Here is a 16022-nt window from a genome sequence, read left to right on the forward strand (position 1 = left end):
GTTACCACAAAAATTATTTCTGGGTGATTACAGAACTTGTTCTAATCACAATTGTATAAACCTTTGCTGTTTGAAACAAGCTCAGAAACAGAAAGACACAGCAAAAATAGCTTGAGAATGCACTCTGTAAGACTTTGCCTATGGAAGCTTTTAGCTTTGAATGCTTTGGTATCTCAGTTGGTTACTGGCACTAGCACTGGTGGCAAAATGTTCACATCCATCTGGAGGTAGTATATATCCTTTGGAGGAAAATTTCATGTTTTTGAAACACTAGCTCCCTTTTTTGTCTTTTGTCTTCAGATTTTACAACTGAAAATTTTGACATGGAAAAAGGGATTTTTTTTTTTTCCCACCAAGGTGGGTCACCAGAGGTTACAGTCTGCTCAGTTCTATTATACTACTGGCAGTGCAAATTTAAAAATACTAGAAATGTGAGGCAAATGGGCAATTAACTAACTTTAGATGCAAAAGATAGACCTGTAATGACAGATAGATGACACCTCTGAGGGCTCTAGTACAAATAATGTAAAGGCATTACACTGAACTGAGGCTAATGGCATGGGAATTACGAACAGCTGCACCATGAGTGTTGCACTTATGTCACAAATCTAAATATTATCTGAAATGCTTGGTTCTTTACCCCTGCTAGAAGAGCTAGGATACTGTTCCTCTTCATCTGTAAAGGTGGGATTCCAATGACCTTGTGTGGAGACTTCCAGAAGCGTTTCGTGTTGTGAGTCCACAGCTGTTGGGACAATGGAGGATTGAATGCTGACTATGCTCTAAGTCTACCATTGTTCATGTGTGCCATAAAGGTGATGGAAAATGGATATTCATCCTAACTATAGCCTCTCTACTCTTTTTATCAAATCCCTTTACAACAAACCAGTTGTTCTTTTCTTCACATTGGATAGACGCACATTTTCCCAAGAAGAATGGGGAAAACAAGCAACAGAAGAATAATGTACAGCAGAAGTAATGCAAAACCATTACAGCAGTTACAGACATTTAAACTCACATTTGATGAATAATGCCAGACCTAAGGAACATGGTAAATGTCTCAATATATGTAAAACATGCTTGCTAAGAACCCAAGAAGTACTCAAAATGTACCATGCCAGAATATCCACCACTGAGCTGAAAAGTGATGAACACCAAAAAACTGATAGCGCCTTGACAACCACTAGGACACCACTATTAGTCAAGAAAGTTATAATGCAATTAAAAAGATGAAATAAACCTTCCACAAGAGTCTATGATCAGAGACTGTATACACTTTCCCATGCAGCATGCAGACACCACTAGGCCACAGAAAGTATTTGGAATGCAATACACCAGTGGAATAAGTTACCAATGCAGAGTCTCAAAGATAAACAAATTAACACCAGAAACACCAAAACATAGGCAAAATAATGAAAAGCCCCAAAGCAAGATGATGTGCTGATTTTTTAATTTCTTCTAAAAGCAAAGGCCATTACTGAACTATCTCCAGAAAAATAAAATGCTTATAAACAGTGATTTATAAACACTGCTGAGTAAATAAGAGCACAGACAACAGACACATTAAGATGTACTTAAATTAAATAAAATTACAGAAATAGAACAGATTGTTATCTTTGTACAAATAAGAGCATTACAGTATAGTCATTAATGGCAACTCCTATGTTACAAAACTCCCAAGGGCTGGGGCCATTCCCTGGTCATAAAGTCAAGTACCAGAGTGTATGCTTCAGTGACACACAGAACATTTGGCTTTTATGTTCACATGTGGTGGTTTTCCGGTTTTCAGAAAAAAAATTATTTCAGGTATGGATGGCTTTTAAATTAAAAAAGAGTTATCAGATGATGACTGTGGGACTATTTGTATCAGAAAAAATAAAGCTATGAATTAAAATATCTTCTTTGTGGTATTGGATCATGCCTAGACATCAGAGATCACAAAACAAAGGAGGTGATGTTAGAAGACAGTATGGAAAGAGTGTAGAAGGTTGCAAATATGAGACCATTTTGTCAACAATTCCCAATGCAAAAGGCACTTGGAGTTTGGCCTCCTCAAATTATGCTTGAACATCTCCTTCCACAGACAGGGAGTCTGGTATTAAATAGTTGTAGATTATACATAGCATGAACTAGAATTATTTTAACACTTCAAAAAAGTTAATAGAAAGAAATGAAAGCTTTTTTCTTCTTGGAAAATCAAGAGTGAATGAAAACATTTGAATAGGGATGAAAATGAGGTGGTAATTTTAAGCAGTGATAGAAGAGATATTACTTTTATCAATATGGAGCTCAGACAATTTTTCCAATCACAAAAGAGATATTTCTGAAGGAACAGATAATGAAGAGATCGTCCAATTTTCACATAATATGTGTGTGGCAAAGGAGGAGGAACATCAGGTATGAAAGGAAATATGAACAAAGAAACCATCCAAAGAGAAAGCGAGTTCCTTACTCGTGCTTGGAGCAGTCTCATCCTTGGCCACGCTCCTGCCCCAGCCAGGAAACAGTGTTGGGTACATCATCTCCTCTGAAGAGTCTTCATCATCTGAACCATTGCCACTGGAGGTCACATCTGCTGTGATGATGTTAAATCTGCCATGAAGCCCTAACTCACAAGGCCTTCTGCTGACAGCAGTTAGGCTTTCCTGTCTTCCCTACATGCAGCCTTACAATAACAGAGGAGAATATAAAGAACTGTGCTTCCCATGGTCCATATCCTCCTGGCCTTTTCACTCAGAAGGGATTCACCACTTTGCCATGGCCCTGATGAAGCTCCCAGTGTGGTACTCTTTGCCCACTCAAAGCACTAACCATACTCTGCCCTCTTCAGCCCCCAATAAAAATGCCCTCTTAGCATGACATTCTTTACCCTTGGTTGCCTGTGTGGCTTCTTGTGTCTTCTCTCCAGGATTTGACCACCACCAGTGGTCTGGAAACAGGTTCCACCAAGCTTGGGTGGTGGATTTCTCTAGGTTGTCATGACGAGGCCCTGGAGCTGTTAGGACATGGTTCATTTAACCAAGATCTTGTTATTATTTCTTGAGAAGCACTTTTCCTCCAGGAAAGTCAAGTCCACTAGCACCAGCACCCTGAGCACCCTCATGCCACAGAGACCGATGTGAGTGCAAGGTGAATGTATGAATCCACGGCATCATTACATTCCTCAAACACATCGCCAGATGCAAGCACTTTTGGCAGTCCCAGGAAAGAACACAGGCCCTTGAAAGGAGACATCAAAAAGCCCTGTGGGTTTTCTCCAGCCCTTCACATGCCATAAGCTCCTCACAGGCTTTGACAGCAGGACAGAGTAGACAGCCTTAGACTCCAGAACGAGAAACATCCACCAAGATGACATAATATCACATACAAAAGGTGAAAGAAGTATCCATGTCAGGCAAAAAGATCACCCACACCATGCTTATCACAGATAAGCATGTCCAGAGAAGCAAACTGTTCTTCTACTGACAATCCCGTGAAGCCAATGCTGTCAGAGACCTGGGCTCAGAACTGCAGCTATTCCACTGAAAGGACACATGCACTCCCCTTGGCCTGATGCTGTCAGCTAAATCCACACCAGAAACACTTTTCAGAGTAGGCATCAGCATAGCATGAAGAGAGAGAGATGCAGCTTTATTCCTATCACATGACCAATGCACAATATTTTCTCAGATCAGAGCATATCAAATTGTAAATTCCAGAGGTCTGTGACAGACATTTACATATGGAAAGAGATTTCTGCTTAGAAAAATCAGAGGAATCTACAGCATTTCCTTCCACTGTGCTGGGCAAGCCAAGTGGGTATTGCAGTGCAAACAGAAATAAATGTGCCTCTTGTAAGAGTGGAAATTCCCTCTGAAGAGAAATCAGTCCTTGAGATACAAAAACCAACAAGGAAAGTCCACAAATCAAATGTGGTCAAGACAGCAATCCAAGAAGCATTGGAATGTGGTGCTTTTAAGTTTATGGACCACAAATGATTTAAATGGGTTTTTCATGTGGCATGGGAGAGGTGTTTGAAGAAGAGCTCATGAGAAGAGAATCCAGTTTTCACATAATATGTGTGTGGCAAAGGAGGAGGAACATCAGGTATGAAAGGAAAATGAACAAAGAAACCATCCAAAGAGAAAGCGAGTTCCTTACTCGTGCTTGGAGCAGTCTCATCCTTGGCCACGCTCCTGCCCCAGCCAGGAAACAGTGTTGGGTACATCATCTCCTCTGAAGAGTCTTCATCATCTGAACCATTGCCACTGGAGGTCACATCTGCTGTGATGATGTTAAATCTGCCATGAAGCCCTAACTCACAAGGCCTTCTGCTGACAGCAGTTAGGCTTTCCTGTCTTCCCTACATGCAGCCTTACAATAACAGAGGAGAATATAAAGAACTGTGCTTCCCATGGTCCATATTCTCCTGGCCTTTTCATTCAGAAGGGATTCACCACTTTGCCATGGCCCTGATAAAGCTCCCAGTGTGGTACTCTTTGCCCACTCAAAGCACTAACCATACTCTGCCCTCTTCAGCCCCCAATAAAAATGCCCTCTTAGCATGACATTCTTTACCCTTGGTTGCCTGTGTGGCTTCTTGTGTCTTCTCTCCAGGATTTGACCACCACCAGTGGTCTGGAAACAGGTTCCACCAAGCTTGGGTGGTGGATTTCTCTAGGTTGTCATGACGAGGCCCTGGAGCTGTTAGGACATGGTTCATTTAACCAAGATCTTGTTATTATTTCTTGAGAAGCACTTTTCCTCCAGGAAAGTCAAGTCCACTAGCACCAGCACCCTGAGCACCCTCATGCCACAGAGACCGATGTGAGTGCAAGGTGAATGTATGAATCCACGGCATCATTACATTCCTCAAACACATCGCCAGATGCAAGCACTTTTGGCAGTCCCAGGAAAGAACACAGGCCCTTGAAAGGAGACATCAAAAAGCCCTGTGGGCTTTCTCCAGCCCTTCACATGCCATAAGCTCCTCACAGGCTTTGACAGCAGGACAGAGTAGACAGCCTTAGACTCCAGAACGAGAAACATCCACCAAGATGACATAATATCACATACTAAAGGTGAAAGAAGTATCCATGTCAGGCAAAAAGATCACCCACAGATAAGCATGTCCAGAGAAGCAAACTGTTCTTCTGACAATCCCGTGAAGCCAATGCTGTCAGAGACCTGGGCTCAGAACTGCAGCTATTCCACTGAAAGGACACATGCACTCCCTTGGCCTGATGCTGTCAGCTAAATCCACACCAGAAACACTTTTCAGAGTAGGCATCAGCATAGCGTGAAGAGAGAGAGATGCAGCTTTATTCCTATCACATGACCAATGCACAATATTTTCTCAGATCAGAGCATATCAAATCATAAATTCCAGAGGTCCGTGACAGACATTTACATATGGAAAGAGATTTCTGCTTAGAAAAATTAGAGGAATCTACAGAGTTTTCATCCATTGAGGTAGGTAAATTAAACATAACAAAATCAGTGACAGTTATTGTTTGAGTAGGTTGCTCTGATAACTTAGAAGGGTATTTCATTGATCAGTAACAGAATTTTACATCTGACTCATGGCACACCTACAGATGAATCATAATTTGACAGTAGTAAAGAAACTTTTTTCATCCAGAAGAGGAAGTCGATGGCAAAGTGCTGAGTGTATTAATCTGGACCATTAACTGGATGGAGAACATCACCAACAATATACAAATCCAGAGAAATGCCAAAAGGGTATTGTCTGAAGAACAAGGAGCTGTGAATATTGTTAATTTCAAACCCATAGCAAAGAAGTTTTTAAATTATGCCAGATACCTTTTCACAAAACTTTAAACTTTACAAATGGTGTGTAATATAGGTGGAGAGACACCAGTTTTGTTTCTCACTTTAACACACTATAGAATTAGATAGATGTATTTTTGACCATCTGTCTGAAGATACACAACAAATAGTTTTCTTTACTTATTTCTTAATTTTATACTTTCCTGCCTGTGGGATTTTTCCCTGGGAAATCAAACTGGATACTCCAATGAGCCTGCACTGGTGTGCAACCTAAATGGCAGATATTGTGGTGCAGCTTCATCTTCTTTTTTTGATTGTTCTCCCTGTAACTTTCTCCTACACTACTGAATATTTGATGACTCCCCACAGAGATGCATAGCTTATACTTAACTTCTTTCTGAAAGGAGTGCTAAGTTATTGATTCCTTTGTAATGAATCAATATAAAATTAAACTAACTGCGTCTCTTTGGCTTCAAAGTGATGTTGCTGATGTTGCTAAATCTATCAGAAAAGCCCAGGTGCATTACTTTCATAATTTTTTTTTTCCAGAGAACCAATCTAGCAATCCTAAACCAGTAAACAATCATGCCAATGCTATCACTTCTGTGATACACATATATCAATACTGACATATTTTATTACATTGCTTTATAGTTATTTTGATCTTTTAAAATCTTAAATATCCTGGTTATCCCTCTGTAAAATAGTCATGCCCATGAGAGAGAACTGTTAGCAACAGGAAGGGGCATATATATCATCTAGAATCAATACATTTGATAATCAAGTAGTAAAACGAGAACAAGAAAAGCTTTCCTGCCTGGAAAAAATGCACAGGTTTTTGCAGTGGGTACAGAAACACCTGCACGAGGAAACACTAAGTCACACATGCATACAAAAGCAAATATATATTAAGGTGGAATTTCCTCCACGCCTCACCCCCTTACAGGCAATATTTTGTAATAAAAGCTTTTGCTTGAAACAAGTGCCAGAAAATTCGCTACTTTCTTTCAAGGTTTAGGGTAAAGTCAACCTTATATTTCTTTTTCCATCTACATATTTATAAGCTGTTACTAACCTTCACATCCTCTGAGACAAGATGCTTGGTTTTAGTGATTTATGTCTTCTAGCAAGGCTTTTGCTAACTGTGTAAAACAAACAATCATTCTTACTCTATTCTGTCATGTGTAAATACAGTGACCAAGGCACTGCCATTCCAAATCACATAGACCATTTGACCATCTATCAGCAACCAACAGACAATCAAGCAAATTCCTCACTTTCATGAGTTTCCCCTGGTGGGGGGAAAAAAAAAAGAGCCAGTAGGAAGAAACTTTCGTGTCTATCAGTTCAATCTTTACTACAACATGCCTCTGTAGATTTCCTGTAATTAAAATGTTCTTCCCTTTAGGTTCACTTTATTTTCTGGGGCAAAGATCTTTATCACTCTAAACTTAAGTACTAATGTGAACATCAGTACATTACTTCCACTTTAACATGTGTAAGATGATTTCAAAAGCTTTTTGTTTGTTGTAGTTGCTATGCATTACATATTTGATAAAAACACCACAACCAGTTTTTCTGATTCAATAAAGCTATATAAAGACAAAGCGTGAGAAAAATGGCGAGTGTTTTTTGAGTTCTCAAAGCCTGTGGAGCCCAAATTTTCTCTCATGCATACTGCCAACAACAAGGACAAAATTAATTTTCGCAGTACACAAATGGCTTGGCAACTGGAACTATATAAAGCACTGCTTTGGTTAGTGAGGCCATGTTTTTGACACAGATTGCCTGCATTCACAACCATAAATATATTAGAATAACAGAGACTTTTATCCCAAATTGACAAAAATGTCCTTTTCTACCTCAGACATAAACTAACTTCAAGTAATAACTGGTTGTACTAATTTGTGGTGCCTCATAGAGTAAATAGGTGTGATAAAGTAGCAGTGGAAAGTATAAATTAACAATCTTTCTGAGCTCATGTATAAGCATTGAAGTAAACACACTGTAAATGATTTTGCTCCCACTGTCCCAGAGAGTGAAATTCATTTCTGACTTAACCAGTCTGGAAAGCAGTGTCTCTCAATGTCTTTCCAATCAATATTTGAAATGTTGTATACCTCACCACTTACCAGAATGCCCTTCTGGAAGAACAAAGCAGTTTTAATGCAATCTATATTTAACGTAGTTGTTATGAAACATAAATCTTACTAGTAGTCGCATGATAACGTCCACCATCTTCTTCATGGAAATCATCAGCCACTGTCCCGAAAGAGATGTCAGGTGATAGAGACGGAACTTCATCATCTGCATGGTGATGGATAAATCGTTACCACTTCATTAGCTGAGTTGCAATACAGTACCTAGGAGTACTTCAGCTATTCTATACTGCAAGCTTCATTCCTTCATTTATTGCTCCAAGAGAGAAGAAAGACACAGACTAGGTTCCCCTCATAGTTCAACCCTCATAACCTTACTTTATGAACATAGTAAGGGTATCACCAAAACAGATTACTTCAAGGGGAGTATGTATTATATGATAATGAACATTCTGACAATGATCTGTTCACGTGATATAAGATTTAGATGGCACCTGTATACCATGTGGACAGAGATTCTAGAGCAATGAGTCAAGCTATTTGTACTCCCCTCTACTGAGACATATTCTGAGATTTAGTCCAAAAATTTATACCCTGCATGTAAGAAGAGCTGATAACAACTGTAATAGCAATCAGTTGAAATACACAGCATACACCTCAGGGAATGGTTCTGATCTACTTCCTTAGGAAGAAAATGTTAAGATTCACCACTCATGATGCTAACTGTATGGAAAAACAAGCATAATATGTCATTAGTGTACCACAAGTGAAGAGTAACTTCATAATTCTAATGCTTCTGCTCTTTTTTTTTACTTTTAATTTCAGTATATATTGAGGATAGTGATGCAAAATACTGTTATCCTTCACTAGCAAGTTACTGGTGATTTGACAAAAAGCCTGTAGTCACACAGTAAACTTTAAACACAGTCACCCTTAGAGGATGACTTATATTTGTATTCCTTAGGTTTAATTGCAGCTAGTCTTTCAAACTTCGGATAATTTCATCCACACAAGAAACACAAAAGATGAAATAAAATACATAGAAAAGAATATGGTATTTCTATTTGGTAGGGCTCCATGAAATTTGAATTTGGCTTTACCACCTAAAAGAAGTTATTAATAACATTTTAATTGGACATTTCTGTCTCACTATGCATTTTCTATTATGTTGTAGTAAGATGATGTCCTAAAAAAATCTCCTGTATTTATACAAAGAGAAATCACTTCTATTGTAAACTCCTCCTCATTCTTATTATTTAATGTCAGTTCATCCTTTTAGAAACCAGATAATAATGTTATCTTTATCTCTACATATGTTTCATACTGACATGCAATAAAAAAAATCCTTAGAAATTTAGAATGCTTCAGTTTTCTTTCAAAGACACACATTCTCTCTCTCTCTCTTTTTTGTTTTTTTCCTCTTGAATACAAATTAGAGATGGTGCTTTTCAATCCCTCATGATATCCTTTAACTATAAATGTAATCTTTCACTCACTTATGTTAAAGGGGATATAGTGGCACCCTACTGTCCTTACCATAGTCTTTTCCAGGAATTCCTTTTTCACCCCCTCCAGAAGTGTGATCTGGCAGCTGTGAGACTGGAGTAGCACTTCCATAATATGAGGGGCTGGATCTCCTGATGGAGGTATCCATGGGAGTTGTCTCATGAGTTGATCCACTGCCTACATTTTCATCATCTGCACCTGAAGTTGAGGACTCTCCCCCGGTATGACGTGTGCCATCTGCATTATAACGTGAGCCATCTGCATTGTCAATGACTGTGGAAAGAGGGAATTAATATTATGCTCCTTGATTAAGCAGATAATATCATGGAGCTGCATAGCTCTATTTCAGTAGTGCTAAACAGTTTTAATTTTACAAAAAACAAGCAAACAAACAAACAAACAAACCCAAAAAACCCACACCACACTTGTGGATTAATACCAGTTCATCCATTTTTACCATCCTATCTAACCTGTCTAGATAATACATCACTAAAATATGTCTAATGTATATATGCTAATTTACATATTTCTCAAATATGTAGGGCTTACCCTGCATTGCTTATTTTCATCAAATAGTTTGGTTTTAACATAAAATCTTGGCATTTGTAAAGTCAATCACAATTTTGGAATTAAAACAAATAATTTATTATGAGCATTTTCTTCCACTTCCATCTGCTTTTCTAACAAACAGCTCAAATGAGATGTAGAAAGGTTGCTGTCTTAAGCCAAGTCCTATGTGTCAGAGATATTAGCAACTCTGAGATGCTAAAATGTCAAAGACCTATACAAAAAGTGTTTGGTAGCACCCTGAAACAAACCAAATTCCTTAAGATTTAGGGGAAAATAAGTGACTAATTGTTTTAATTTCTGTTGAATGCCTCTTAACTTCTTTTTTTTATGTTTGGCTTGATTTTTTAATATTAGCAACTGTTTATGTAAGAAAAGATAACCAGTTACTAAAAATTGAGCAAGTGCATGTTTTTCTAATCGGTACAGTACCTATTTCATCTTGATTACTGAGGAGAGAAGTATCTAGTTTTTCGACTGGCTCACATGTTACATCCCTTGTTTCTGTGAAAGAAGGAAAACAGAAAGTATTAATTTGGGAAAATGGATAAAAAGGTCACATGTATACCCATATTAATTGTACATAATCACAAAACATCACTTTCAGATGAGGACAATTGAAAACAAATTTCCAAACAAATGTTATTCACTGACATATCTACTTTCCCTTTTTGCTCCTTCCCAGGAGGGGCACTTCAAGACTGTTCTGTCAGCTAATAATGAGATTCTCCATTTCCATAGCCATTCCAGAAAACAGTTGCAGTCATTGTCAGTTAAAAAACAGCCTTATGACCCAGCTTCAATGCAGGCAGCCCCACTGTCATGGTGGCAGTGGCAACCCTAAGTGGAGAGACTGTCCTCTCCACAGAGGGCTCTGCACAGGCAGAGTGTGCCCTGGTCTGGTGAGCACTGCTTCCTCCACTGGGCTGAAGTGCCACATTTGGGGCCAGTGTGTAAGATACCTGATCATGCTGCTGGAAGGGAATAATACTTGGAAGGAGTCATAAAGCTCTGAGGGCAATGGCCATCACTGCAGCAGCAGAATAGTCATTTGTGAGTGCCAGAGGACTGCAGCTCACATGCTATGCCAATGCAACAATTTTTAATTATATGACTACCAAGAACAAAAAAAATGTCATTGCCATCCAAATCATGAAGGATTTTTTCCTACAGCCTTCTGTAAAAGTCGTCTGTGAATGTCACAATCTACAGAAACTCAAGCCACTTGAAGTTAGTCCAGATTTTATCTTAAAATATTGTGTTCAGCATCTGTCATGGTCTACCTACATTTTCCTAAAAATTTAATAAAATATTTCTATCTCTTAAAAAGTTCAAAACCTTAGACGAAAGTGGTCTGCTTCTGACCCACATTGCTATCTTGCTGCCTAATGTCCGAATGGAGATTTGCCTAAGCAAATACTGAATAAACCTACAAACAGGAGAGCAGCAGCCTGGGATGGCCCTTGCTGCTGCAGGTGGCAGCCACTCCTAGTATTCCTTAACACAAGTGACTGCTCTCCCCTATAGAAGCTCATGTGTGTATGAACAGAAGAGCTGAATGCCAGCACTGACAACAGTTACGTCTTTCAGATTTACTGCTGCAGCGATTCACTTCACTAAGCCATTATAATGAACTGTTCTGAAGCTACTCAGTTACTCCCAAGGGCAGAAAAAAAGTTTAGGTCAAAACACGCTAAGAAAAAATGGGTCAAATTCATTGCTGGCCCGATAGTTACACTTCTAGAGTCTGAAAAAATGTATTTCTCCTCAGCTGAAAAAGAGATTATGTTTATTACAGAAGTCTTCATTCCAGTACCTTAAACAGGAGATTACATACGTTGTTTTTAGTTAATCTTTTTCTAAAATACATCATAAAATCACCTACATACCTGTCTCATTGTAACAATATGCGTCATACCGACCAGTTGTATTTGCTGGAAGTTTATAAACGCCAGTATGATTTGCTGCACAAAGATGATAGGGCTTGATTCGTGGGATAACAATATGCCCCTCTACAAAACCATACCTGTGAAGGACAGAGGTAAATAAACCATATTACTTACTATAGCAGATGGTACCTCAAACGTGAAGAAGCTACAAAGAAGCCATTATTTTTTTAAAGTGTATGCATTTATGCATAGATTTTTTGTTCCTTTTTCATTCAGGTGTTCCTTTCTCACATGTAGAGACATCAGTCTCCCACCACTCACCACTGTTTTGTAAGTAATTTCTAGAACTTAATCCATTTTAACTACATAACCATCTTATTAGCTGGAGCAGTTGATTCCAGAGCAAGGCAGTGAAAGTGAGGGAAGCAAGTGCACTTTTTGTTCAGTGGGAGGTTGTATTACCTGACACTGAAGGCTAGATGGTTTTTCCTTTAAGGATTCACATTTCCATTGCTTTGACATAACATAATGCTCAGTGACATTTCACACAGAAATGAAATGTTGGGGGTTCAATTTATGAGCAAATTTAAAGGATGATTGTAACATATATCATTTTCTGCAAAAATTGACAGCTTAGTAAAATATTCAAATACAACAGTCATTCATCCACATATTCTTACTCTATCTTTCAGTTGAACAATGTGGTTATTGTGTACAGAGCTCACATAGTTCAGTGAAAACTGTAGTTACACGAGGTACACGAGGTAATGTTTTGCAATCCTGTAACACCTGATTGATTCCCATGTATTGAACTGGGAGATGTGACAGAATCGTAATAAGAACTGGAGCTTGGTTTGGGTTTTGTTTCACTTCTTGAGAGGTATGATTTGTCACGGAGGAGTAAATGTCATAGCTTTGCAGTTTTTTATCTATAAACATCATTCCAGTTACATGTCTAATGTGCAGGTACATCTAATTCTGAAAGTCTCTTGTAGGTGGAATTATAAATTACTTTACTCACACTCCCAACTGAGCCTACAATGCTGACACCTTATAAAACATTACTGACCTATTTATGTTATGTTCTGTTGATTCATCTTATTCACTCACCATTTGACATGTATTTTTATATGCAGTATATTTTTCCTCTCCTACTCAAGCTTGATAAGAGCTAAGGCTTACTGACAAGGACCTCTAGCACAGGATCAACAAATGAAATTAGAGAGGGAGGGTTGGCCAGGAGGAAGGAATCCTATCTGCATGCCTTACACGTCTAAATCTGTGCTCTGGTAAACTCTGAATTAGAGAAAATTGCAAAATTAACAAAAAACTACAGTTCCCCGCTGGGAAAAAAAAAATTTATCTTCTTTCAAATAACTTTATATTTTAACTTCAGAAAAACCTTTCCATATTTCAGAATACTCATAATTGCTAGCACTAGAAATCTCTACCCCTGGGCATCAGTTAGGATTTGATCTCTACATATCATGTAGTGCTGGGCAATTCAGACTGCTATGTATGTTCATATGCTAATGTCAGAAAAAAAGAACATGCTTACTATGTTATGAATGACTTTTCCCTCAGAGTAAAGAACTGTTTCTAGTCTTTATGTGGTACAATTTTAAATTACATTCCCATTTCTCACAGAAGAATCCTCTAAGAATTCTCCGTCCACTGTTCCCTGACAATTTTGTTCACATCTTTTACCGCCATAACACTTGTGAAAATGAACATCACACGCTGTCATCAAAAGCAGTGCATGACATTTATATACATAAGAAAGTTTTCAAAGCACTGTGCATACTACGCTTATTATGTATTTTTCAAAGCAAGATCACGTGTTCATCTAGTCTGATGTATTTACAGACCACAGGACTGTATCGACTCGACTAGTGTTTAAACAGAGGGCATCCTTAGGGAAAATATTTCATCTTGATGACATTTTTGTGTGACAAAGAATCTTCTACCACCCTTGTAGGTTGTATCAGCCAGTAAATATTATCCTTACAGATATTGTTGTACTAGTATTCACTAGATTTTTTGAATGATAAATTTTCTGTAAATTCTAGTCTCTTGATCTAGTTTTTTTTTGTGGAACTAAAGAGCCTGTATTTTCCAAATTTGTTCTCCTGTACATCATTATTTACAGAGGGCAATGAAGTCACTTGACAATGTGGTTTTGTTTTTTTTTAATAATTACTATGTCTGTCTTCTGAAACTTCTCCATTCACAGATTATAAGGATGCACTAGCACCGTGGACATTTTTTCATTGTGATGCTGAGAGTTCATCCCTCATGGTACCACTTGCCATTTTTTACTGTTCCTGACGAGACAGAGTTTTGTATACCATATATACCATCTTCAGTCTTTGACTTTACATTAGGTCCTTACTTTTCACATACTTATCTGATTACTCAGCGATACAGTATGATCCGAACATTTTCCTGATTAGTTTATTTTACTGTCAATAATTTGATACATTTAGATTTTATCTGTGAGAGGTTATGATTTTTTTTTAAAAGATAATTAGTAAAAACTATATGTATCAAGGACTTATTTATTACTGGACCCAAAACAAACAAATGCACAAAGATGTTTTGTTCATTACATGATATAACTTATTTAACTGCTATGACCATCTTAACAGTTATAGGAAGTCAAATGTAATTACTACACTACAGCATGGATGGATGGACTTGTCATAGTATCTTATTTTTTCAAGAATTTCTTTACCTGCAAGTTTCAAATCCAAGTTCATGAGCTTTCTTCACCTGCTCTAGTGTTGCCAAGGTACTATTGAGAGCTCTGCAGAGTTTGACTGCTTCAGGTCGCGTGAGACTGTAGCGACCATTTTTCTCAACATGAAAAACTCCTCCATATCTGCAGCTTACATTGAATTCTGTTATCAAAGGAAAAGAAAAAAAAAAGGTGTTACAAGTTGTTAGACCTAGTGTTTCACTGAAGACATTTATTTATGAAATAAACAAAATGAAATTATTTATTTTCAAGTATAGTTCTTTCCATGTAAACCAGCAAGAAGTGGCAGCTACCAATTCATTCAGAAAAAGCACTACCACTTTCGATCACTTCCCCTCTTTGCACCGAGACGTAAGCCAAATCTTCAGCCTTTCCAAAAATAGCAATAGAACATGTTTTTGTGAGGTATCTAGCACTTTTAACATACCATTAACAATAATGTGCAGAAGATACACTTTGTGAAAGCCTTGGAAGCCACACTGCTGCAAAACTAACTGAATAATCAGATGTACTTGAAAATAAAATATTTCATTCATAACAGATTATTTTTTTAAAGATGAAATGGTGTATAATATGAGCTTTTATGATCACAAAGCTCCTTAATTTTCTTATTGTGATCCCTTTACAGTGTAGGAATATATATGTCAATCCCTAGTTTTGGAACCAGTTCAAGTAACATGTTCCTATTATGTGCTAGACAAAAGCAGAAAGTGGTTTGATGGTTCATGATCTCCTTGAGATAAAAACTATATGCATGATCTACCTGAGACAAAAACTGAGTAAGTCTGGACTAGAACGACATTATGTTGTTAAATATTTCCCAAAAGATAATCTTTAAACTCTTCATATTCATACTCAGCCTGTTGGGGCAGATAAAGAAGTGTCAAATACACATTATATAAGAGTTCACATGAATGAATTTCTTGCCAGCTGTTCATTCATCTGACAATATTTCCCTCCATTTTGAAAGGCTTCTTTTTGCTGAGTTCATGCTCTCACACAAACATCTTACTGCCAACTCACGTCAGAGTTTCAATATGTAATGCAGTAAGTTTATTTAATGCTAAAATATGTCTTGGATAGATTTTAACCTAATAATACTGTAAAGTTTTGCACATGGAAGTAAATTTCAATAGCAAACTGTATGAGGATAAAATTTTAAAAAAAATAGGTTATAGAGTTACATACAATTAATTTTCTGGCCTTAAGCCTGGCAACCCTGAACAAGCAGTATTTGCAAAGCCTGAGTGAGGGGAGCACCTCATACAAATCATTAGAAAAACTGAATAAAAGGTATAAGCACTAGAGGCTCTGAGGAGATCATCCTCCATTCACCTTTTTGTTGGAAAAATACTGCCTACATAATGCAGCAAGTACAGTAGGAAAATGGCATAATCCAGGGAAAGTCTGTGACTGATAAATGAGAGGAAAAAA

At 37.7% G+C, this 16022-nt stretch overlaps 1 protein-coding gene across 2 annotated transcripts in view; it reads right to left on the minus strand.

Annotated features, from left to right (window-relative positions):
• CD44 (CD44 molecule (Indian blood group)) overlaps window positions 1–16022 on the minus strand; it is a 97082-nt gene that overhangs the window by 16909 nt on the left and 64151 nt on the right. The window contains exons 4-13 of one of the 2 annotated variants that reach the window (XM_050336550.1): window positions 14565–14730; window positions 11831–11967; window positions 10374–10445; window positions 9405–9647; window positions 7981–8076; window positions 4558–4683; window positions 4141–4263; window positions 2870–2995; window positions 2453–2575; window positions 641–745 (exon numbers count right to left, since the gene is read on the minus strand). In XM_050336550.1, the coding sequence (XP_050192507.1) occupies window positions 641–745; window positions 2453–2575; window positions 2870–2995; window positions 4141–4263; window positions 4558–4683; window positions 7981–8076; window positions 9405–9647; window positions 10374–10445; window positions 11831–11967; window positions 14565–14730 (1317 nt within the window). The remainder of the gene's footprint in view (window positions 1–640; window positions 746–2452; window positions 2576–2869; window positions 2996–4140; window positions 4264–4557; window positions 4684–7980; window positions 8077–9404; window positions 9648–10373; window positions 10446–11830; window positions 11968–14564; window positions 14731–16022) is intronic. The other variant, XM_050336549.1, reaches the window with a different exon arrangement.

This window comes from Myiozetetes cayanensis, unplaced genomic scaffold, assembly GCF_022539395.1.
Source record: "Myiozetetes cayanensis isolate MyiCay16 unplaced genomic scaffold, myiCay2020 scf6-25, whole genome shotgun sequence".
NCBI classification, from domain to species: Eukaryota; Metazoa; Chordata; class Aves; order Passeriformes; family Tyrannidae; genus Myiozetetes; species Myiozetetes cayanensis.